General features: G+C 43.1%; 1 protein-coding gene across 1 annotated transcript; it reads left to right on the forward strand.

Moving 5' to 3' along the window:
• The first annotated feature begins 1,654 nt into the window (after window positions 1-1,654).
• On the forward strand, window positions 1,655-21,733 carry dlc (deltaC). The gene is made up of 10 exons (XM_034528754.1): window positions 1,655-2,021; window positions 2,367-2,609; window positions 2,907-2,967; window positions 3,405-3,662; window positions 4,696-4,887; window positions 6,929-7,098; window positions 7,342-7,558; window positions 18,371-19,109; window positions 19,323-19,437; window positions 20,303-21,733. The coding sequence occupies exons 1-10, from the start codon at window positions 1,971-1,973 to the stop codon at window positions 20,306-20,308; spliced, it is 2,052 nt and encodes a 683-aa protein (XP_034384645.1). The 5' UTR covers window positions 1,655-1,970; the 3' UTR covers window positions 20,309-21,733.
• Window positions 21,734-23,520: the final 1,787 nt, after the last annotated feature.

Raw genomic sequence — 23,520 nt, forward strand, 5'->3', positions numbered from 1 at the left:
GTTTTAATCTGCATAGGACAAAACACAGGGCCAGCAAATAAAGATGATTAAAACAAATATGCAGAACAAAGGCACATTGACTTTAAGCTATATGACCCATGTGTTTGGTGATTTAAAGGTTCTTATGTAATGTAGTTTTAGACATCTATTCTGATCTTGGCCTTGAGCATTCAGTGTCTTTATTCCAGGACTTCAACACACACACACACACACACACACACACACACGCACACACACACACACACACACACACACGCACACACACATGCACGGCCCACACAACTTCGTACTCACTCAGAAATATTAACATTTTATCTCATAAATGGGATGTGTGTTCCACCAGTGAAGGCTGACATTAGCATCCTTTGGCTCAAGACGCTCAGACCAAGTGCTCTGGAAGCCGGTAGGAGGTCGTGGTGGACGGGCGGGGTCAAACAAACACATTGACTTTCACCCAGACAGACGCTCTTAATGTCCCCAAAGGACAATGATGACTATTTACTTTGACTACGTACGTATACACAACTTAATTCACGTATCAAACATCCTCATTTTCTCTTGATCTGTTCCTCAACAAAACCAGGTTGTTTAGTTTGAATTCAGTGTCCGTGTCTACCACACGGACACTGAATTCAAACTAACAAAAGTGTGTGTGTGTGTGGTGTGTGTGGTGTGTCATAAACAGTAAAGTTTATGAACATTATTATGTATTTGTCTTTGTCTTCGTGCCAGAGAGCGTTCACAAAACGCGCGCGCGCGCACACACGCGCGCGCGCGTTTTGTGAACGCTCTCTGGTCGGCCGGGGAGAGGCAGTAAAAGAAGCGTTTGGCCGCTGCAGCTGCCGCCTGACAGTTTGTTCTATTGCCGCTGTAATTGTGCCCCCCCTCTCTCTACCATGCAGACTCCTCAGCCTCAACACTGAAAGAAACACCACCGCCTCCTGACTTTACGCACCGTTACAGGACGGGAAAGTACATGCATTTTATTTTATAATGCAGAGATACACAATTATACACAGCAGAACTTTCAGCAGCCTCGCGGGTCACGTGTCGAAGTCAGGAGAGATCCAAACAGAGAAATAAGAAACCACACCTGCAGTCAAACAACAGCACTGATGGCTCCACCTGATGAGTACACAAGTACAGGAGTACATGAGTATAGGAGTACACAATTATAGGAGTACAGGAGTACACAAGTACATGAGTATAGGAGTATAGGAGTACATAAGTACAGGATTACAGGAGTATATGAGTATAGGAGTATTTGACTAGGAGAACAGGAGTACACAAGTACACAAGTATAGAAGCACAGGAGTACATGAGTATACGAGTACACAAGTATAGGAGTACACACGTATAGGAGTACAGGAGTACAGTGACACTATAGTAGAGTACTACAGACGTACAGTGACATTGTAGTACAGTAGTACAGTAGTGCAATAGTACAGTAGTACAGTCACAGTGGTGTCACTCCGCCCGTTGGACAGGAAGTTCCGGTCGTTGCACTGATTGACGGGAGGGAACAGGGAAAGTTTCGCTTTGAATGAAGCGACTCCAGTCAGCAGCAGATGAGGACTTGCTCTTCAGGTGGATATTTTTTGCAGTACGGCCCCCTCCTCCTGCCCCCCCCCCCCTCTCCCCCTCCTCCTCCTGTTTTACTCGGTATAAAGAGGAGGTGGAACCGCAGCTGGCACAGTCCAGAGTTCAGCAGCAAAGCGGATCTCTTCTCCACATCTTTTAATTTTCTTTCTCTCTTTCTCTCTCTCTCTATCTCTCTCTCTTTCTCTCTCCATCCAACACACTGGTTACCACTCTCACTTTGAACCTTTCCTTTTTTTTTTTATTCCCCGGAGCGCTTTGACTGTTTTGTTGTTGTTGTTGTTGTTGTTGTTGTTGTATTCCCTCGGACTCGTTTGGATTTAACGCTTTTGCCAACCGCCACACCGTGGACCTGCGGAGCTCCACGCGCCATGAAGCGGCCGTTCCTGTCGTGTGTCCTGCTGGTGGCGTCGGTGCAGACGGTGAGTAGCACTGACAGCACACTCGCAGGAATTCCACTAGTGTTCTTCCCAGCTTGGAGAGCCACTGCGGGGGATGCAGGCAGGTTTGGAGACGAGCGTTAATACGCGCAGCGCGCCTAGCAACTTCTGCAGTTGGACCTCATTGGTGCCGGACCTGGTTTACTTCAATTGTAATGCCACATATTCGTGGATATGCAGCTGGTAAATGACGCAGACAGTCTGAAGTCACACGTAGAAGTCTGCGGGAATGAAACACGACTTTACAAGTTAACGTTTTCCAAGCGTTTGCTCGTTTTATTTAAAAAATCATCATCTGTATCTGAACCTTCTCTCGCCCCTCATCAGGTCTTCTCCTCCGGGGTCTTCGAGCTGAAGATCGACTCCTTCACCAGCGCCCATAGCGTCTGCCGCTACCAGTCCCGGGACTGCCAGGTGTTTTTCCGCGTGTGCCTCAAGCACTCACAGGACGTTATCAACCCGGAGCCGCCGTGCACGTACGGCACCGCGCTTACGGAGATCTTCGGCGCAGACTCCAAATCCATCTCCGCGAGCGCGCCCATCAGGGTGCCGTTCCACTTCAAGTGGCCGGTAGGTGACACAAATCCCACGGGTTGTCTTCAAAGGTCTCTCGAGTAGTCTGCGTGTGCGTCACAGCATTCTTCATCCAACACAGCTATATTTAACTCTCTACTTTCTTTAAATCTTTCGTCGCCATTAACGTTTCCAGTGTCTTGTGTATTTCTTTCACTTTCAAAATGAAACATTTAGACGAACGAAATGACATTTACAAAAGCAACAGATTGGATGAACTGCAGGGTTAAACATGTGCAATGGTCGATTCCGTGATGGACCTCGCCATTAATCGATCCTCTCCAACCCATTCAGGGCACTTTCTCTCTGATCATTGAAGCCTGGAACGCGGAGTCTTCGGGCCTCGAGTCTACAGGTAACTACTGCTGCTGCTTCACCACAGGGCGACGTTGTTTCCCACTGAAAACACTCGCAGAGCAGCCAATAGAGAGAAAGTTGAACAACTGCAGTTAATGCAGGAGTCCAGGCTTGACTATAACTATAACTATAAACCCTTTGTTTGTATTTGATCTTCAAACACAGTAGATGCTAAACATCTGTAACTATTGTAAACTGGCAGAACACTTGAAGTCCTTGTTGGCCTATCACATGGCAGAGAGCAAAGTGCTATCAAGTCCCTGTAAGATCATTCCAGACAAACATCTACTCCCCACAGGAAGATGATGGGATATGAGAGAGAGTGTGTATCATTTGAAATGTCTTAACTTGTCTTCAGGTTGTTTCTTTTAGTCCTCAGTAATCCGACACACACTATAACCCTCCCTCCGTCTCTTCCCTCCCCCGCTCATCCAGAAAACCAGAACAACCTCATGACCCGGCTGGCGACCCGCCGCAGACTGACCGTCAGCGAGGACTGGTCCCAGGACGTGCACTTTGGCAACCAGAGCGAGCTGCACTACTCCTACCACGTGGTGTGCAACGAGCACTACCACGGCGAGGCCTGCTCCTCGTACTGCCGGCCCCGCAACGACACCTTCGGCCACTACACCTGCGACGCCAGCGGGGACCGGCGCTGCTTGGAGGGCTGGAGGGACGAGTACTGCTCTGACCGTAGGTGTTCATACTGACCTTCCACCGCTCACTTAAAACCAAACCACAAGCTCTCACATCCCATTCCAGTATGAGACGAAAGGAATGAACTAGAATCAACCGAATGGTCCTTAAAGGCACCACCTTTATGATGCTGAGAATTTTTTTTTAATCTGCTATCTCTTCGATATATTTTTTTTAATGTTACTTCAAAGGAAGTTGTGATGTTTGTACATCAAGTTTTAAGAAAGGTTTCAACAGTGAAGCTTCTTTTAAATTTGTAAATGAATGAAAAGTTGGAACAGCCAACCGCATCAGTTACAGGCTGAGTTCAGCGTCTCTTCAAGAGAACCCCAACATTGTCTGTAAAGTGTTTATAAAGTGTCTTTCTTTTTTTTTAACATAGTGACCCATGTTCCTACTCTTCTCCCTCTCCTTTTTTTATTAGAACGTTTCTTCAGATTGGGAGGGAGGGGGTGGGGTTAGGGTAAAGAATGGGACCCTTGGCGCTTAATTTTTTTTGTTCAATGACCTTGAAATTGTTAAGTCAAGCAGTTGTCAACGCCATTGCTTCTCCTGGTGGCTGTGGAGGACAAAAAAGATTTTAGAGACTCAGTATGTGTGTGTGTGTGTGTTGGCTCTGGGGTCTGCTCCTTTTGTTTTTAGCTCAACAGTCCGGCCCCGCTCGGCCCCCGGTCTGCACGTTTTAACCGGGACACGTGCTGGAGCTTAATGTGCGCTGCCTTGCGTGAAAAGAGACGGCATGTGTTGCTTTTGTTGTGTGGGCCAGCTGCTTCGTTCAGTACTTAACAAGCCCTTGAAGGGGTGTGTGTGTGTGTGTGTGTGTGTGTGTGTGTGTGTGTGTGTGTGTGTGTGAGTGTGTGTGAGAGGCCCTGAGAGGGGTGGGGGGGTTGTTTTGTGATTCGAACGAAGAACATGAGACACACATGCTCTCATAGTAATATTCTCTCTGGTTTCCTCACCCTTTCTCCCTTTCCCTCTCTTCCTTTGACTGGCCTCCCTCCCTGCGTTCCCTCTCCTCTCCTCCCATCAGCCATCTGTGCAGCAGGGTGCAGTGAGGAGCACGGCTTCTGCGAGTCTCCCGGGGAGTGTGTGTGCCGGCAGGGCTGGCAGGGCGAGCGGTGCGACGAGTGCGCCCGACACCCCGGCTGCCTCCACGGGACCTGCCAGCAGCCGTGGCAATGCAACTGCCAGGAGGGATGGGGAGGCCTGTACTGTGACCAAGGTGGGTATCTGGTTCCTCCACCGGCTCGGCCCAAAACACACACACACACACAAAAGCATTATAGCATTTAGTTGTCAAGCAAGAGGTTTGAAACACACAGATAAGGACTACGTGTTGTTTAGCCGCCACTAAAGCCCACATGTAACCTCTGACCTGCAACTGCTGTCAGCTCACCTGTTAACTAGCCATGTATATATTTATATATATACATAAATATTAGACTCCAGATGTTGTCTGGTCTTTTGCTTTGGTTGACTAACAGTTGCAGATAACATTAATTTGTTAATATTCAAATGCTAATCACTAAAAGGGTTTACAAAAACAAATATATAGTTTTTCTTGCATGTTTTAAGGTTGTATGTTTTACATCTTTTTTGACTATTTTCAAAATCAAACCATCTGTTTTTACAATGTCTTCTTGGTCCATTTTCTCTTTATTTCTACGAAATAATTTCTCATTATGTTTTCACCGATATTGGTTGTCAGTTATGTAAGTTTTGCCTGCTAATGTTGATGAACTTGTGGACGGAGAAGTAAGAGCTGTGCGGGAAAGCTTTGTTAGACATTCTTATAACTCCCCTCCAAATTTACATTACCATTTTCAAACATCTGTTAATCCTTTTTCTTCCATTCTGTTTATGTTTATCGCATTACTTATTGTTATTCCCAGATGGCAATTACAATAATTAAAACATTAATTATATTTGGCAGAGAAATTAAGGAACTGCAAGAATAAACAGGGTAAAAGTAAGTTGCCGAAGTGTGTGCAGGTAAAATACACTGTGCAGTTTAATTAAGATAGTTCACAGAATAAAAAAGTTGTTTTAATGTTCGTTTTAAACATAAAATACATTACACATTTCTAGATTCTATAACCATACTGTGTCTGCAGGTTTTACTTATATAAAGCTGTTTATCGTCTGCATATGAGCAAAAAAAGAAAAAAGAGCTTCCCAAAACCAACACGATCTGCTCCTTTTTCTTTCACTTGATCATCAACAAACATCAGTGTCATGCTAGAACCTTTTTAACCTCAAAAGTTTAATTAAAATGCCAACAAATCCTTAGCCATACCCATATTGTAATTCTGAATAGATATTTCCCGATTGGCATCAGTTATGTTCTACAGCAACAGATGCACACTTGAATATGTGTTAATCTATCTCAAAACTATCTTGAATTTGTGAAACCGCAGAGATTTAAAAATAGCCACAAACTACCACAAATCCAACTCTTCTTTAAAATAAACTGTAGATGGGAGCAGGAGACAGAAAGATATGTATTATGTAAGATATATATTTATGTTTATGTTTATGTCAATTTAGATGTTTCTGTCAAGAGTTCAGATGTTATGATGGTGTTGAGGGCAGTAGGATGTTTGGCGCTGGACGTCTGGACCAGCAAACTGAGATCCTTTTTCAGATGTTGAAAACATCCATTTATGTCCATATACGCTGGACTTTGTATATTCAGATATTGAGTTTCAGAGGTTTGGGACCACCTTGCAAAATGTGGTTTCTGAGTATTTGGGTGAAAAGCTTTAGTAGTGGTCACCTTGCTGCTACAGAGCAGCATGTATTTGTCACTTCCACCCAATTTTATCTTCCTATCTGGTTTTGATATTTAGAATCCTCAAAATCAAATCAGGTTTCATTCCCTAAACACCAACTCTTGATAATGAATGTGTATTTGACCAAACCTGCACCAAACTCCCTCCTTTCCCTGCAAATAAATCGTATATCGACAAAATACCGTCCATGATATTATATTATAGTATATATTATAGCTTTCTCATAATTGTTTGCCATAATGATCTGCTGTTTGACCACCTGCCAGAATTTAAAGGGGAGTATGTAGACTACAGAAGAAGCCTTGGTCATGTTTATCTTCCTAAATGTCTTGATAACTTACAAGAAAATGAATTTAAAGCCATGTGAAGACATGTATGTCTCATGTTTACAGAAAGGGGTTTCCTTTCTTTCCTTAAGTTGGTTCATTTACCAAACACTTCCGTTACTCTCGTCCTGTGTCTCAACCCCAGACCTGAACTACTGCACCAACCACAAGCCGTGCCAGAACGCCGCTTCGTGCACCAACACCGGCCAGGGCAGCTATACCTGCACCTGCAGGCCCGGCTTCACTGGCAAGAACTGTGAGATCGAGACCAACGAGTGCGACAGCAATCCCTGCAAGAATGGTGGCAGCTGCAAAGTAAGTCGACTCACCGGATCTGATGAAGCTGTAGATTTACACCCATCTTCACTGAGCTCAAAGGTTTTATTCACTCAGCATTCAAAATGTCCAGATTGTCTTTCTTCAAGTATTCGTCATGTACCGTTTAACAACCACCTGACAAAGACAGAAGCATTAGGAGACTATATAAAAGCACAATACAAGAGAGCAGAGAACTCTTCACCTCCTCACCTTGTTTTCTCTTCCCCGTCTTTCCACCAGGATTTGGAGAACGATTATTCGTGCGAGTGCCCTCAGGGCTTCTACGGGAAGAACTGCGAGATCAGCGCCATGACATGCGCAGACGGGCCGTGTTTTAATGGAGGAACCTGCGTCGAGAACGTGGCAGGCGGGTACAGCTGCCGCTGCCCAGCCGGATACACGGGCTCCAACTGTGAGAAGAGGATCGATAGATGCAGCAGCAACCCCTGCGCTCACGGTATGAACCTTTGCTGCACCAAAATCCCCAAATCCAGTCTGTCTTCTTTTAGGAGGGATATAGTTAATACAAATATATATAGACATTCAACAACTTTCAGTTTCTCCTCTGATCCTCGTGAAGCAGCTCCAGATATTGATGCATCCTAAAGATTGTGTATACTGTTTGATTTTCAAGTTTGCAATAAGTTCCTTATTTGATCCTAAATGAGCCTCATCAGAGGCTTGCATCATCAGTGACCCAAGCCCTGGTGAACACCCCAGGGGCAGTAGACACAGGCTGAAGGTACCTTCAACTCTGTCTCAGTGAGAACTCTTCATACAAACTCAGTGCCTAGGTCAAAAATATGAAAAAATAGTTTATATTAGTATAAGAGCAGGTTCAGTACTCACAAACTGAAACAATTACAAAATGTTCATTGAACTGTTCAACTGACCACAGCAAAAACAAATGATAATACAGGAACATAGTTAGAATGAAAGCACATCTACTTTAAGAAAGTGGGTCTGTGAAATGGTCTCATGTTTGAAATACATTTCCTTCCTGTTATCTTATGATTCCCTCAGACTTCCTTACAAATTAATCATCAAAATTGATTACTCCAGCAGTTTGTTTTAAGATTCAGTGCTGTTTATATTTTGTGTTAAGGGCACTTTCTGTGCACATTTCTTACTGTAGGTCAGTGCTAACAGGCATATCATTTAATAACCGGACTGATCATAATAATATAAAAGGATCATGATTAATAACAAGTAAGTTGGAGCAGATGCATGTGAAATAATTTGTTGAAGTCAATGACCTTTGTGTCAGTGGGAAAACGCTGTGCTCCTCTGATTATCTCCAAAACAGCGGGGCTTCCATTAATATACTATGCACATAAAGTAACATCCGTTGTTGGCCAAACAGGCTTTTTAGTAGTTTTTTATGGCAGGTTTTACATGCATGTTTTTGTCCTTCATTCGTTTGTGTGAGTCTAAAATGTACAGAAACGGCAATGTATTTGTTCATAAACGTTTTTGAGAACGCAAAATTGGCTCAAGCATCCTGGACACAAACACAAGCATCGCCAGTGAGCATGCTGGGATATGATGCATGACTTAGTTCAGGAGGAGTTTCTGTTGGTGCACTATTTCATGTTTCTGTGTTGCCCGATTTGTATGGAGGGGCTAGACGTAACTGAACTGTTCATTTTTTAGCTGACAAAGATTACTGGACATTCATAAAAGGGACATGACCCAAATTATTAGCTTGTGGACATAGACTTTTAATACTTGGCTAAATTTGGAACTTAAGTGGCCAGGGCCCCGTTCCTCATACCTCGCTAACTGAGTTAGATAAAGATAAAAGATAAATCAGGCTTTTCGGTTCCATGAAGCAAGTTTGTCAAAATCACCACAGCAACACATCCATAAACTTGAACCTGCTCCAGCACAGGCTAATGTAAGTTTGAAGCATAAGCTTGCAGCTCCCTTCCTCAGAGATCCCATTGATGAAGGAGCGATATTAGTTAGATTAACGTTTCATAGGAAGAGAGTTCTTCCAGATCGTCAAGATCCGTTATCACGTCATGACTTCCTATAAGAGCGCTATCGATTCTGCCCACAAGAAATCATTTATTTACAGACCTTCTCGAGCCATACATTGAACACCACACGCCCAGCCGAGCATTGACTGTCTCACAGACGGTATGCAGAGCCTTGTGGTACATTGTTGTACATTGTTGTACAGTCTCTGTGATGCAGAACATCATCAACAGCGTTAAGAAACTTATATGCCATGTCCGAGTAAATGCAATCAAAGAGGGCTTTTATGCAATTGCAGGTAATTGAGTTATTCAATATTTCACCATTTAATGAAAATGCATTCCTATCACTATTCATTACGGAACTTATCATTATGCCCTATTGTGCTGGAGTGCCAGCTCCTCAGCAGGAGTAAAATCTTTAGTCTTCTTGACCATATCAGCCCTCTTTTTGTTTGCTAAAATATGAAGGATATGACACTGACAAGCTGTTCAATTCATTACCATATCACAGTGTTATTAGAACACCATAGCATATCATTATTGTAGAACATGATTAAGGTGGACTCATGATAAGAATAGAGAGAATCACACACAATTTATTTTCACTGCTTCAATTGATTGAATTTTGATTGTGAATAATACATACACACATACATATATACATACATACATACATACATACTTATCCGCCCATACACAGAAGAGCCGATACATTTTCCCAACACTTATGCTTCGTTCACACCAAAAGCGTTGGGAGTAGATTCCATGCAAAGTCAATGCACAGACGAGAATGGATGCAAATAAAGCAGATTTTTATCGAGTCATCCAGAATGTATATCTCTCTCTCTCTCTCTCTCTCTCTCTCTCTCTATATATATATATATATATATATATATATATATATATACACATATATGATATTAATGTTATGAACCCAAACACGAGGTGTTTGATGTTTGTCGGATTTCCACAACAAGTATAAAGCAGAAATAGTGGTTATTGCTTCCATTGTGGATGGCGGAAATGATAACTGTTTCCACATAGTAAAGCCACGGAGATAAGCCACGCCCCCTCTCCAGCTCTAATGAAGCGAATGACGCGTATTGTTGTTGAAATCCCACAAACGTTCATAACATCACCCGTAGGTGCACACAGTGGATGTCGTATGTGTACAGATTGTAAAGCCCTCTGAGGCAAATTTGTAATTTGTGATATTGGGCTATACAAAATAAACTGAACTGAACTGAACTGAACACAGTAGGCGCACACAGCTCGGTGAATTTCACCGACTACGTCTGCATAACGGCCGCTTCCAGCCCTACCAGAGTAGCAGCAGCCAGTTTGATTCACCAATGTCATCACTGACACAACGTCAGTGATGACAGGCTGAGCGTCTCACGGCTGATTGGCTTTCGCAACTCAGTGTCAGGCGAATTTTTCGCTTTGCTTTATACGCATCCATTCTGTAGCGTTAGACATTCCTGCAGCAGTCTATCGTTTTGCAGTCACCAAATTGGTTAGCTAGTAGCTCCTAGTAGCTAGCATTCACGGGAGAAAAACAACAGACAACCATTGTCTTGTTGGTCTGGGAATTCACACAGTTTATTCTGCGCATGCGCACAACAGCATCCAAGTGCACGCTGGCACACACGTTCTCATGGGACGTTACTGCATAGGCTATTTAACATGGCTTTGCTACCCATAATATACAAATATGCTCAACACTCCCACTCAAAGACATGTGTATAGCTCTCTATAGTGGTAAATAGAAACCAAAAATACATAACTCCAAAATAAAACATGTTGCATACTGGCAGTGTTCTAAAGACTTCAAAAACATTCACATCTGTCAGTTCACATTACTCTCCAAACAAATACCCCTTGAAACTCTCAAACTTAGCCCTTGTCACTGGCTTGGTAAGGACATCAGCTGCCATGTTTTCAGTAGGACAGTATTCTATAGATACTTTCCCTTCAGCGTGTGCAGACCGTACAAAGTGATACTTTATATCTATGTGTTTGCTTCTCTGTCTGCATACTGGGTTCTTAGATAAAGCTATCGCCCCCTGATTGTCCTCATATATCTTGACTGGTAGATGCTGGTTACTACCATCTATCCCTCTAAGTAGTTGTACAAGGTACATACTCTCTTGAATAGTGGCTGCTAGTGCCATATACTCAGCTTCACAGGTGGATAATGCCACCGTTGGCTGCTTCCTACTCTTCCACGATATAACTGGACCATTTTCAGTTAAGCTGAAACAGTATCCACTTGTGCTCCTCCTATCATCCCTATCGGCTGCCCAATCAGCATCACTATATCCCTCCAGTTGTAGTATGCTTTCCTCACATTTCTGGTAGTGTAGTTATTGATCTATAGTACCCTTTAAGTACCTCAGTATGTGTTTTGCTGTAGCCCAATGCTGTTGCTTTGGTTCTGCTAGGTATTGAGATAGTTTACTCACAACCCAGCTCAGGTCAGGTCTGGTACATGTCATAATGTATATCAAGCTACCTACTATCTCTCTATATCCTGTTGAATCAATAACTTCACCCTCACTGTCAAAGTTTAGCTTTTGTTCACATGGGGTGGATCTTGGTTTGCATTCGGACATTCCAAACTTCGTTAATATCTTCTCTATGTGTCTCTTTTGTGTCATTTTGATCTCTCCCTCACTCTGTCTGAAATCGATACCCAGGAAGTGTTTAAGTGGACCCATATCTTTCATCTTAAACCTTCTCTTCAATATTTCTTTTACATCACTGAGTAAGGTGTTGTTACTCGCTGCTATGATTAAGTCATCTACCCATACTAACAAAATCACTTTCTCGTTCTCAGATTTTCTGCTGTAGACACAATGATCAGCATCATTTTGCACAAAACCATTCTCTGTAAGGTGCTCATGCAGTAACATGTTCCAGTTACGCCCGGACTGTTTTAAACCATACAATGACTTGTTGAGTTTACACACTAAGTGTTCCCCTGTTTTTGGCTTGATCTCAAAACCTTCCGGTTGCTCCATGTATACCTCACAGTCTATTGGAGCATGGAGATAAGCAGTCTTTACATCCATTTGGTGTAGGGTAAGATCCTCCTGTACAGCCACCTGCATTAATGCTCGTACAGAGGTCATGTTGGCTGTCGGTGAAAAAGTCTCTTTATAATCAATCCCTTTAACTTGACTATACCCCTTTGCGACATATCTGGCTTTACAAGTCTCAGATCCATCTGGGCTCTCTTTCACTGCATATACCCAGCGACCTCCCACTGCTTGTTTGCCTCTTGGCAGTGAGGTCAGAGTGAAAGTATTATTCTCTGTCAAAGAGTTCATTTCCTCTTTCATCGCGTCAGCCCACATTTTTGACTTCTTAGAGTCCATTGCCTCTTTAAGTGTTTTAGGTACATCACAAGCCACTCTGTAGAAATAATCTACATTTTCACATTCGTCATTATTACACTCAGCTTTACACTGGTACTCTTTTAAGTATTCTGGAGCCTTTCTCTGTCTCATAGGGTATCTCTTTTCTCGCTCTTCTCCCTGAGTACTATCTGTCTGGGTCGGACCTGCCTCAGCAGCCTCTTCAGGCTGTCCCTGACCCTGGTTGACTATCTTTGATGGTGTATCTCCATAACACTCAATGTCTCCCCCCATGTCACAATCTGTCTGAGTCTGTCTATCTGCGCTACCTTTGGTGAGGAATTTCACCAGCCTATGTTTTAGGACTTTTCCTGTCTCGGGATATTACACGTTATATGCTGGACTATATTTGTCATAGCCTACAAGGATCCCCTTTTTGCATCTAGAATCCAGCTTTTTCTTATCCTGCTGATATACGTAGCATTCAGAGCCAAATATATTCATGTTGGATAGGTTAGGTGTTTTTCCTGTGAAAACACGGTAAGGTGTCTGCTCTAGCCGCTTACTGTAGCACCTGTTGCGGATTTGAGCTGCTGTCTGTACAGCATATGTCCATAATTGCTTTGGGAGGTTACTCTCCAATAGCATGCATCGAGACATCTCGAATAAGGTTATCCAACCTCTTTCGGCAGTTCCATTCTGATGAGGTGAGTAGGGTGCACTCTTCTCATGCCTTATCAAGTTACTCCTCAGTAAAGACTGGAACTCCTGCCCGGTAAACTCCGTGCCGTTATCAGACCGTATGCACTTTATCTTTCCATATGGAGCTACATCTGCTATGAATCTTTCTGTAGCTTTTGTCGTGTCACTCTTTGCTTTAATAAAGTATGGAAAAATTATCCCACTGTAATCATCAGTAAATGCTATTGCATACCTGTATCCATCCTTATCTGCGGGTTCTATAGGACCGCATAGGTCTGTGTGTACTAGCTCTAGTACGGTTGTAGCTTTAGCGTCTGCCTGTCTGTTTCTGTTTTGTGTAAATTTACCCTGTGTGCATATTTCACAGTTTTGGTTGGACTTGTCATGTTTCCCTTTTATAGACATCACTTCAACCACCTTTTCTAATTTTGCAACATCATCAAAATTACAATGACCAAGTATCTTATGCCACGTTTGAATGTCATGACAACCATACACTTCATCAACATTTTCATCCTCTGCAGTGCTAAGGTAATACAGCCTACCATACACATCCATTTTGAATATGGTACCATCCTTGTGGACCAGCAAGTCATTACCGTCCTTGAAGCGGACCTCAGCTCCGTTGGCTGTCGCTGCTTTGACTGAAAAGATGTTTTGTGGAAACGATGGGATGTAGAGTGCTTGCTTGAGCCTCGTTTTCACCTGTCGTCCCTCGCTGTCCAGCAAGTAGACTTCGGCGTCTCCCCTCATCTTCGCCATCCCGCTCACCTTGGATCCGTCAGCGAGCTCGATCATGTGGTCCTCGGGTCTGAAGCTCTTGTCAACTGTTTTGAACTTTGTGGCGTCGTTGATCATGTGTGTTGTGGCGCCGCAGTCGACCATGAGACCCTTCTTGTTTCTTCTTTGTGTAGGACAGTCACTCAGCCTGAAACAGAAAGATGTATGCTCTGCCTCTGTCTCTCCATCAGCTTTCTTCACATGGTCACGGCCACGTCCTCTGCTGCGTCCCCTTCCTCGGTGTGGTGTGTCCCATTTTTGTTCCTCTCTTCTCACCTGGTAACCGTCAGGACATGCCCTGGCCATGTGTCCCTTTTTACCGCACGTGTAACACTCGACATCAGCCAGGTCCATTTTCTTTCCTCTTCCTCTTCCTCGTCGCCACGTTGCCCCGCTAGTCTTCATCACGTTGTCTTCTTCAACATTCACGTCACTCTTCCCATATTTTTCAGTACTCTCGTAACTTCGCAGTTTTGTTTTAAACTCGCCGAACGTTACAGTGTCACTTGTCTGAGTGATGTACACGATGAATGGCTTGTATGAGTCAGGTAGTCCTTTTACTACCATAGCCATCTGAAGCCCATCACTAATATGCTCTTCTGCTCTTCTTAATGACGTAAATATAGCCTCTGCTCGAATAATATAGTCTGTGACCGTTTCATTGCTAGCCTTATGGAGCGAGGAAAGTTCACAATACAAACTCACAATGCGGGGTTTGTCTTTTCCCGCATAGTGCTCGCGGAGAATATTCAGTGCTTTTCTTCCATCACGTTTCGCGTCCCTCATTACCAATGACAAGCTCTTGTTGTCTAGACATTGCACTAGTTCTGCATATGCCTCACCGTTCTTTTCCTCGTCTTCCGCGAGAGCTGCTTCGTCACCCTCAGCTATCTCCGGGTCTTCCGAGATAACTTCTCTGAGGCGCCGTAACTCCATGTGCGCGAGGAACCTTGTTTCCCAGAGCTCGTAACTTTTCTCATCACCGTCGAATAAAAGTCTGAACCACCTTTGGCTTGATTGACTGGGCCCATAACCTGTAGCGTTAGACATTCCTGCAGCAGTCTATCGTTTTGCAGTCACCAAATTGGTTAGCTAGTAGCTCCTAGTAGCTAGCATTCACGGGAGAAAAACAACAGACAACCATCGTCTCGTTGGTCTGGGAATTCACAATTTATTCTGCGCATGCGCACAACAGCATCCAAGTGCACGCAGGCACACACGTTCTCATGTGACGGCTATTTAACATGGCTTTGCTACCCATATATACAAATATGCTCAACACATTCGCATGGAATCTACTCGCGCGAAAAAATTGCAACGCTTTTGGTGTGAACGCAGCATTACGCATTTAACTTGTCCACGATATTTTGTTTCTTGTCTAGCCCTCGCAGCAGTGGCGGTGTTAGATTTTGCCATGATTATGAACTGGAATTCCTCATATGCGTTCATGATCATCTCCTGTTCGTCAGCGGAGAAAAAAGGGGCTCTTCCTTTGAGTTTAATTGCCAAAGTGCTGTTAGAAAACCATGGTTTAATCAATTAACCAGATTGTTTAAGCGCGGATCAACATTTGAGAAACCGAGATCATCGGGTTAATTTAAGCTGGATAATAGGACATTTCATCGACTTAGTTGAACCACGTACGAGGAACGGGGCCTGGTCTAATTCAGTCCTGATTCAATTGTTAAGATACTTGTTTCAATAAGTGATTATATGAAGACTCATGATGTTTTGATTGTGTGTGTGTGTGTGTGTGTGTGTGTGTGTGTGTGTGTGTGTGTGTGTGGCAGGGGAATATTAATATCTGAGGGCAGATAAACACTTTGATTGTCACGAAGGAGCCTCTTGTCTATGTCTTATATTCTTCTGTCTGACAACCCAAACATGTTCGTCCTCATTGTGGCCGTCGTAGACAAGCTTGTTTTTCACAGTAGCCCTGGAGACTGTCAGACCTCTCAACTCTCTCTCTCTTTACCTGGTTGCACTCTCTGGCAGGAAGCCAGCGCTGGCAGCGCTTTTCTTCAGCCTGATACAGCAGTCAGCGTCAGGCTGACTCTAAATCTTGAAATGCCTGCTCCAGTTGTGTGCCAAAAGGGTTTTACAAGATCCCTTGCACCTCACTGTGGCATGCACACTGTATGTGTACCCTGTGCATGCATGTCTAACTCATTTACCGCGATTAACACTCTCTTTACGTCGCCCACTGAACATTTCCCAAAACATTCCTTCCTCTTTAAGCTTCACTTCCTTTCTTCCCAACAGCCATTACTTTCACTTTTTCCCCCGGTGTCCATCGGTTTAGAATGTGCATACGGGTGTTTGTCGCTGGTGAAAAGTGAAAGACAGCACAATAAACCAAATCATCCAGGGTGCATAGTTGTAGTGGCTTTAGTTTATTGACAACAAAACGCTCCTTGTAGTCTCGGATGTCGGATTTTTTCCCCAGCTCATGAAAAGTACAGTGCAGATCCAAATTCAGATCAATCTGAAGGATTTTGTTGTTTTGACAAAAAATAAATAAAAAAGGGTTTATTGTGACGGATTAGCTATCAGCAACAAGCTGCGAGTCTCTGCAGGTTGATGTTCACAGCATTGTGAAATTGAAATGGTTTGGAAAACGTCCAAAAGCTAACTGTAAAGGAGTTCGAGTCAACAAGATTTTAAAAGGAGCAAAAACGCTGGTATTAAAGCTTATAGATATTATGAGGAGATGCCTGCTTCTCACAGGACTTCAAAAAAACAAACTATGACGTGAAGTTTTAGTAAAGAAAGAAGGATTCTCAGACTTTGTTGAGCAACCTGTTCATCCAGTCGGGTCAACACGACAGATGATCAGCATCAGACGGCTCCACATACAGAACTGGCTTCACAAAATAAAATATTATTACCTAATGCTACAATTACCTTCCAGTTGTAATCTCTGCAGGTCCCAGTTCAGCATTCAGTCGTCCCTCAGGTCCTCATTAGCGTCTGGAAACTGCTTATCTTTGATCTGCTATCATTCCTGGCTCTCAATGAGCCCGACGGCGAAAGAAAGACGCTCATAACTGTTGAGTGGTTGTTTTTTGTGTTGCAGTGCAACACATCAGCTGCAAAGAGCAACCAAATATGGGGCTGAGTTGGTTCCAACAGTGTTTAGCCTGTAGTGTTGCCCTCATTCGACCCTTCAGGTCCCATTTAAACATTCGCTGCAGGAGGACTGTCTTTAGGTTCTTTCCTTTCCTCTTCTCCTTCACTACATGCTAAACAGATGGTGGTTGTTTGCAAGGTTTTATTAACAAAGTAATCGCAACAATGAAGAAAGAGTCAGTACATCCTAGTCTTAATTCACAACTCTTTTACAGTAAACCCTATTTTACGGTGGGAACCATCCCCTCAGAATGTTTCTAATCACCCACACATTGCTCTTCTGATGAGCGTCATATGTTGTGAGGAAATGTTGTCATAGTGTTGTGTCCAGATGGAGACAACACTATATGTTATGAACTCCTTCTCTTCTTTGTAAAGTGTTACAAGTGTGAATTATTCAATGTGTTAATTAACCTCTTGTAAAAACACCAAAGGAAAAATAATTAGTTTGTTTAATCCAACATTACTTACTGTAACTCTTCCCTTCAATTTAGTTTTCAATTCAATTCAGTTTATTTTGTATAGCCCAATATCACAAATTACAAATTTGCCTCAGAGGGCTTTACAATCTGTACACATACGACATCCCTGACCCAGGACCTCACATCGGATCAGGAAAATCCGATGTGATGGGCATCCAAAATGTGATCCGCACATGACTTTGGTATTTTCAAATAGAAACATGTAGTCACATAAAGTCTGTATTGAGTCTGTTCCAGCTGGCAGAGACGCTCTTGTATTCCCCAAGGGAACCATTCTTGGTCCTCCTTTTTTTCCAGTGTACTTGCTACTGCCAGTAAACACCAGATTTAATTTAGCTGATGTGCACATGATTCTCCCGTTAACAGTTCTGTGTCACTGTAATAAGGTTGTCCACACTGATAAGCACTGAATTAATATTGATTGAAAAGGCAATATTCCCCAATCCTACAACCCACAGAATATTTCACCACAAGCTAACAACGACCATGACTCCCTAACATGTTTCTTCCTTACTATTCCTTTGAGATACTTACTGGTCAAGATACTCAACAGTAACAACAAAACATGTCTTTTTTTATCAACCCCGTTCTCTCCTACATTTTAATTCATTTGGTGGATATTGGCTCGTTTCCATTGTATTTACTGATTTATTGCTTTGATTTGATTCTCCTGAACCAGATCTATAATAAAGTAAAACATAAACTGTACATCTTTTTATCATGTAATCAGACCCGTCCCTCTTACCATACTGTGCCTGTCCACCAGGCAGTCAATGGCCTCCCGTCTTCCAGCTGTGTTTTCACTAAAAGCCTTCCTGTGTCCGTCCCCCTGCAGGCGCTCAGTGTTTGGACCTCGGGAAGCGCGTGATGTGCCGCTGTCAGGCCGGCTTCACCGGCCCTCGCTGCGAGACCAACGTCGACGACTGCGTCGGCGGCCCCTGCCGCAACGCGGGCACCTGCGTCGACGGCATCAATGACTTCACCTGCACGTGCACGCTTGGCTTCACCAGCAAGGACTGCTCCGTACGCACCAGCCCCTGCCACCAGTTCCCCTGCGACAACGGCGGCGCATGCTACACCCACTTCACCGGCCCCGTGTGCCAGTGCCCACCGGGCTTCATGGGCGCACGCTGCGAGTACTCCGTCAGCAGGCCGACCACAAAGCCGCCGGTGAATGGCAACGTCCCCTCGGCTCTGATTGCCGCCGTGGCCCTCAGCCTGGTGACGCTGACCCTGCTGGTTTTCGCCGCCATCCACATTCTGCGCCAACTCCGTTGGGGCAGGGCGCTAACAGGCATTACCGCATCGGTGAAGAACGATCTGGAGACAGTGAACAACCGCAGCGCGGTGATTGGTGGGGGTGGACCCTACAGTGGGAGCCTGCCAGGGGCGCCGCTGTGTAGCCTGAGAGAGAAGGAGGCCTTCCTCATCCCGGGGGGACAACTTAAAGTGTCCAATAAGGATGCAGCGCTGGTGGAGAACGGTGGTGACCACATGGCCATCTTTAAAAACAAAATTGCAGACTGTAACCTGGCGAGAGACGAGCAGCGCCTGGTCAGGAACAAGTTTGACCCGTAAGAACCTGACGATGGTTTTCATGGCTCTGTGTGTCTGTTCCTGTTTTCGTCTTTTTTTTATATTTCCTTCTCTGAAATCCCGTCTGTTCTGTAAAGACAAGTCGCAGCATGTTTGTCTGTTATCTGATCATAACTCCCTCCCAAAGTATTTCTGTTTGAGTCGTGGTTTCTTGCAGCTGTACCAACCCCCTCTCTCTTCCTCTCGAACAGTAAGAAGTGTGACTCGTCCATCATCGTTCCTCCTCTCAGTTTTTCAAAGGACGGCCTGTATCACCCGGTGTTCATCATCCCAGAGCAGATGGAGCAGTGTGTGTTTGCTACTGAGGTAAAGACACATTCACAAGCACAAATATGCAGGGTGTATTTATGTATTTCACATTTGGTCCACAGGAGACTCATCGCACTTCTGGTTTGGCCCTTTTTATCCCACTTTGAATGGATAAAAAGGGCAACTGAGGAAAGTTTGTCAAAAAGTACCAGATGTTCTACAAACAAAACTGATTCAAAAAGTACAATAAATATTCACCATAAAAATAAGAATCTTAAAGAAAACAATTTAATTAAATTTCTATCAGCACAAGGTGTCTTATCAAACGTTTTATGTTTAAATGTAATATTTAAATCTATATAAATGTAGACAATGGTCAGATCAGACAATAACAGACTTGTGTTATTGTGCACTGCAAGCAGACGTACAGCAATAAATCAGTTTGTTGACACTGTTAATGATCAAGCCAACATTTCAGTTTTATCACTTTAGATAATGAAACTGTCTCATGTTGCTTAACCTCCAGATATGCATTGAGTTGGAATAGTACATGGGATTTCTCGACATTTTAAGTAATAGATGCAAATACAAAACAATAATCCAAATAAAAAATTATTAGTGTTTAAGAAGAAATAAAAATAAATAAAATGATCAGTTTGTTAAAAAAACTAAAACATGACATCTTTCAAAATCTTCCATTTCTTTGTGATCAAGTGTTTCAGCAGCTTCATTTAAAGTCATATGTGGCTCCAATACTGGGAAAAGATTATATGTTCAACTGTTTGTAGGAAGTTACTTTTATACCATATGTATCATCCTCTTTTGTATACGATAGCACGTTTTTATTTGTATTTTTTAATTGGACCCAGAAGAAGGTTTGTCGTATTGCTGACTAACTGCTGTGACTCTGTCCTGTTCTCAGGTCTAACCTCCAGGTTTCAGACCGCCGGGGGAGATTTTACGCTGAAGGCTTGAAAAGTTTTCACCCAGAGGATCTATTCGACACACTTATTTAATATTTATTTCTGCTGCTCAACAGAAAGAAACTAGACGAAGAGACTTGTTTTTTCATTATTTTCTGCTTCAATATTGACAATATTCGGATCACAATTAATCTGTTAAGAATGAAAGAACAACAAAGGAGAAAAGAAAAAGAAGAAAAGCGAATATCCGGCGTCATTTGCACTATTTATCTTTTTTTATATTTCAAATCTTAATATAATAATTCTGTCCGTATATCTGACTCTTCTTTCCAATCCAATGGGATTGAGAGGACTAAAAGAATTGTAACTGTCCACCAATTGGAAAAGACGGTGCCTTAGCTGTGCTCTCACCACCGTTCCCCGTAGAATCTCACAGGACGTGGGCGATGTGTCAATCAATCGTCAGCGTACCTGCTGACAGGAGCGGGAGACGGATTGTTTATTCGGCGCCAAACAACCTGAACATTCTCTGTCGGAAAACTGAACGCGTCTTCGCTCCGTCCATTTGACTATATTTTTCGTTGGAGAATCACATGGTGGCCTGTAAAATAGAAACAAACTCTGAAGTGCCTCTTCTTATGGAAAACTGGACCCGAACTGGGTCTTTATGAGCCCAGAAAACCTCATTCAAGTCCACTGGAGTCCTTTCAACTGGTGATGTATTTTATACCTATTATATATACTATTCATATCCCTGATTCTAATCCAAATCTAAATAATGTTTTGGCCTAATCTAGGAGACTTTGTACCTTTGTCAACAACCAGCTGTTGGCTACATGTTCACCTCATGATAATCTACCTTTGACAAGGTATAAAGCAAGGCTTGGATGAATTTCCAGCCAAGCTGGATTCATCTTACAAATCACCGTTGTCTTCCTGTGATAAATGCTTGTGTTGTTTCCATTATAGTACATTTTCAAAGTTTATTTTTCTATGAATCAAAAAGCAACAAAAACAAAAACTTGCCTTTTCTCCCTTCATGGACAACAAGCAAACAGGGAAACAGTACCGTTGCTTTGCCAAGGCTTGACCTGTCAGTCACAGATCAGTGTGTTGTATTTAAATTGGCTAGGAAAGAAACTTGTACAACAGTGAAGGGCACCAAAGAGAGTTGTTTTTTAATTCCTTTTTTTTAAATTCCATATGATACCAAAAATATGTGTAGTCGTGTCTTGTACTATCTTCGTTAATTTAAGAAAACAATGCAATGTGTAAATATCCTCCAGAAGATAGTTTTCCTATTTAATTTTGCCTTTTGTAAATAATTGTGTATTTATGAAAGAGAATTGTATATATGTCTATGTTAATGTGCCTGTTGTCTCAGTCAGAATGAAGAAATATATTTTTTCATAAATAAATTTTAAAAACAACACATATTGCGTTCACATAATTTCTTGTGTTGAGTGTCTTTCAGCTCTCATAGCACCAATGTTCATTTAGCACACCACATATGTGACCTGTCTTGGTGTAAGAAAGTCATGAATGGGAGGATGAGCACCACAATGCGTTCATGTTCATAAACACGTGGAAATCCATTACTTCATTTTTGGGCCACAGGGGGATTGCTGGTTGCAATACCGCCAGTGGTCACTGGAGAGTTATCTAGGTCTTATTCATTATCCAAAACCAACAACGTGTTCGTCCATCTCTCAATACAGTCTGACCTCCTGTCTATGGCAGTCAGCTCAATCAGTCATACTTCTATTAAGTATTACACTTATACAGCTGGTCACTGTAATTTTGATCAATTATTTCAAGTGGCGTATCAATCCACATTTGATGCTCAAGTGAGTATTCTTAAAAATAAACTACAATGTGTGTTCATGGTCATGAAGGACCATGTCACCAACTGCAGCTCATTGATGTGATTTTAAAGGAGCACTATAGCACAGAGGAGGAAGACACATTAGGCTTATTGATATGTACTCCTCTGTTTTTGTCCCCTATGTTTCACAGACTGTGTAAAAGAAGTGGATGTAGTCACCGTGGGGCTTTTGGCAATCACCATTCTGTTTTTTGTCCGTCACCAACCTATATTTGCCATAAGAAAGAGGGTGGAGCTAAGTACAACCTTAACTCAACAAGTCATTTTTAGGCTACCAAACTAAGAGCTTTCATGACTTGTAAACACACTGCAAAAGCTGTAAGACGAAAACACGGTCAACTCCCAGACCGGACAACGCCTTTGTGGTGATTGAGGCTCAGTGATTGAGCGGGTCGTTCTTCAATCAGAGGATTGATCCCCGGCTCCGCTAGTCCATGTCGATGTGTCGTTGGGCACACTTAACCCTGATTTTCTGCCGTAGACTGTGCCTGTAAAAATGGGTGTGAATGGTTTGCTAGTCCTGATGGGCAGGTGGCACCTTGCATGGTAGCCCCTGTCATCAGTGTATGAATGGATGTGAATGATGGCATGTAGTGTTATCCATTTTATTTTTAATGGACCATAATTTACAGAATGAACATCATGCTTTATTAAAGAAGATTTGAAACTGGCCATTTACACCATACACTACCATGTTTACTGAGTAATAAGTCAAGTACATTTTTCTTGTAGACTTCTATACAATTGGACTTTTTTCTTAAAACAGAGGAGTCGCCCCCTGATGGTCATTAGATGGAATGCAAGGCACTTCTCATTGGCTTCTCATACCACCTGCTCTGTTACCACTAACTTTGTTTACTTTTACTTTCTCCATTCAGAGTTTCAGTGTTTTGGTAATTGATACAGAGTCCCTTGGTTAATGAGTAGCTGCTGCCACATGTCAGACAGTTAAACACACACACACACACACTGAAGGAAAGTGTAGAGAACTTCAGACTCTGACTCACCTGCTGTTCACCCCTTTGGCTTTGTCTCTGAAACACACACAAACACACACACACACACACACCTGTCCTCAGGTCAAACTGAGAACTCCTCTGAGTCTCACCTGGTGGAAATGGAAACCAACGGACTCCCAGCAGGCAAGTGAAAGATCAAAGATCTCCCAGCCAGCCTGTTACTGGAGCCCTGCTGCTGAGCGGGCTGAGCAATGCTCCAACGTCGACAACGCGTGGGGCCACTGACTGGGTGCTTCAGTAGACACTGGGGGTCACCACCAAGAGAACTAAACAAGCAAACAGCGGGTGTAGTTTTAGTTTATATGCCCTGCTG

The sequence above is a fragment of the Cyclopterus lumpus genome, chromosome 25 (assembly GCF_009769545.1).
Source record: "Cyclopterus lumpus isolate fCycLum1 chromosome 25, fCycLum1.pri, whole genome shotgun sequence".
Taxonomy (NCBI): Eukaryota; Metazoa; Chordata; class Actinopteri; order Perciformes; family Cyclopteridae; genus Cyclopterus; species Cyclopterus lumpus.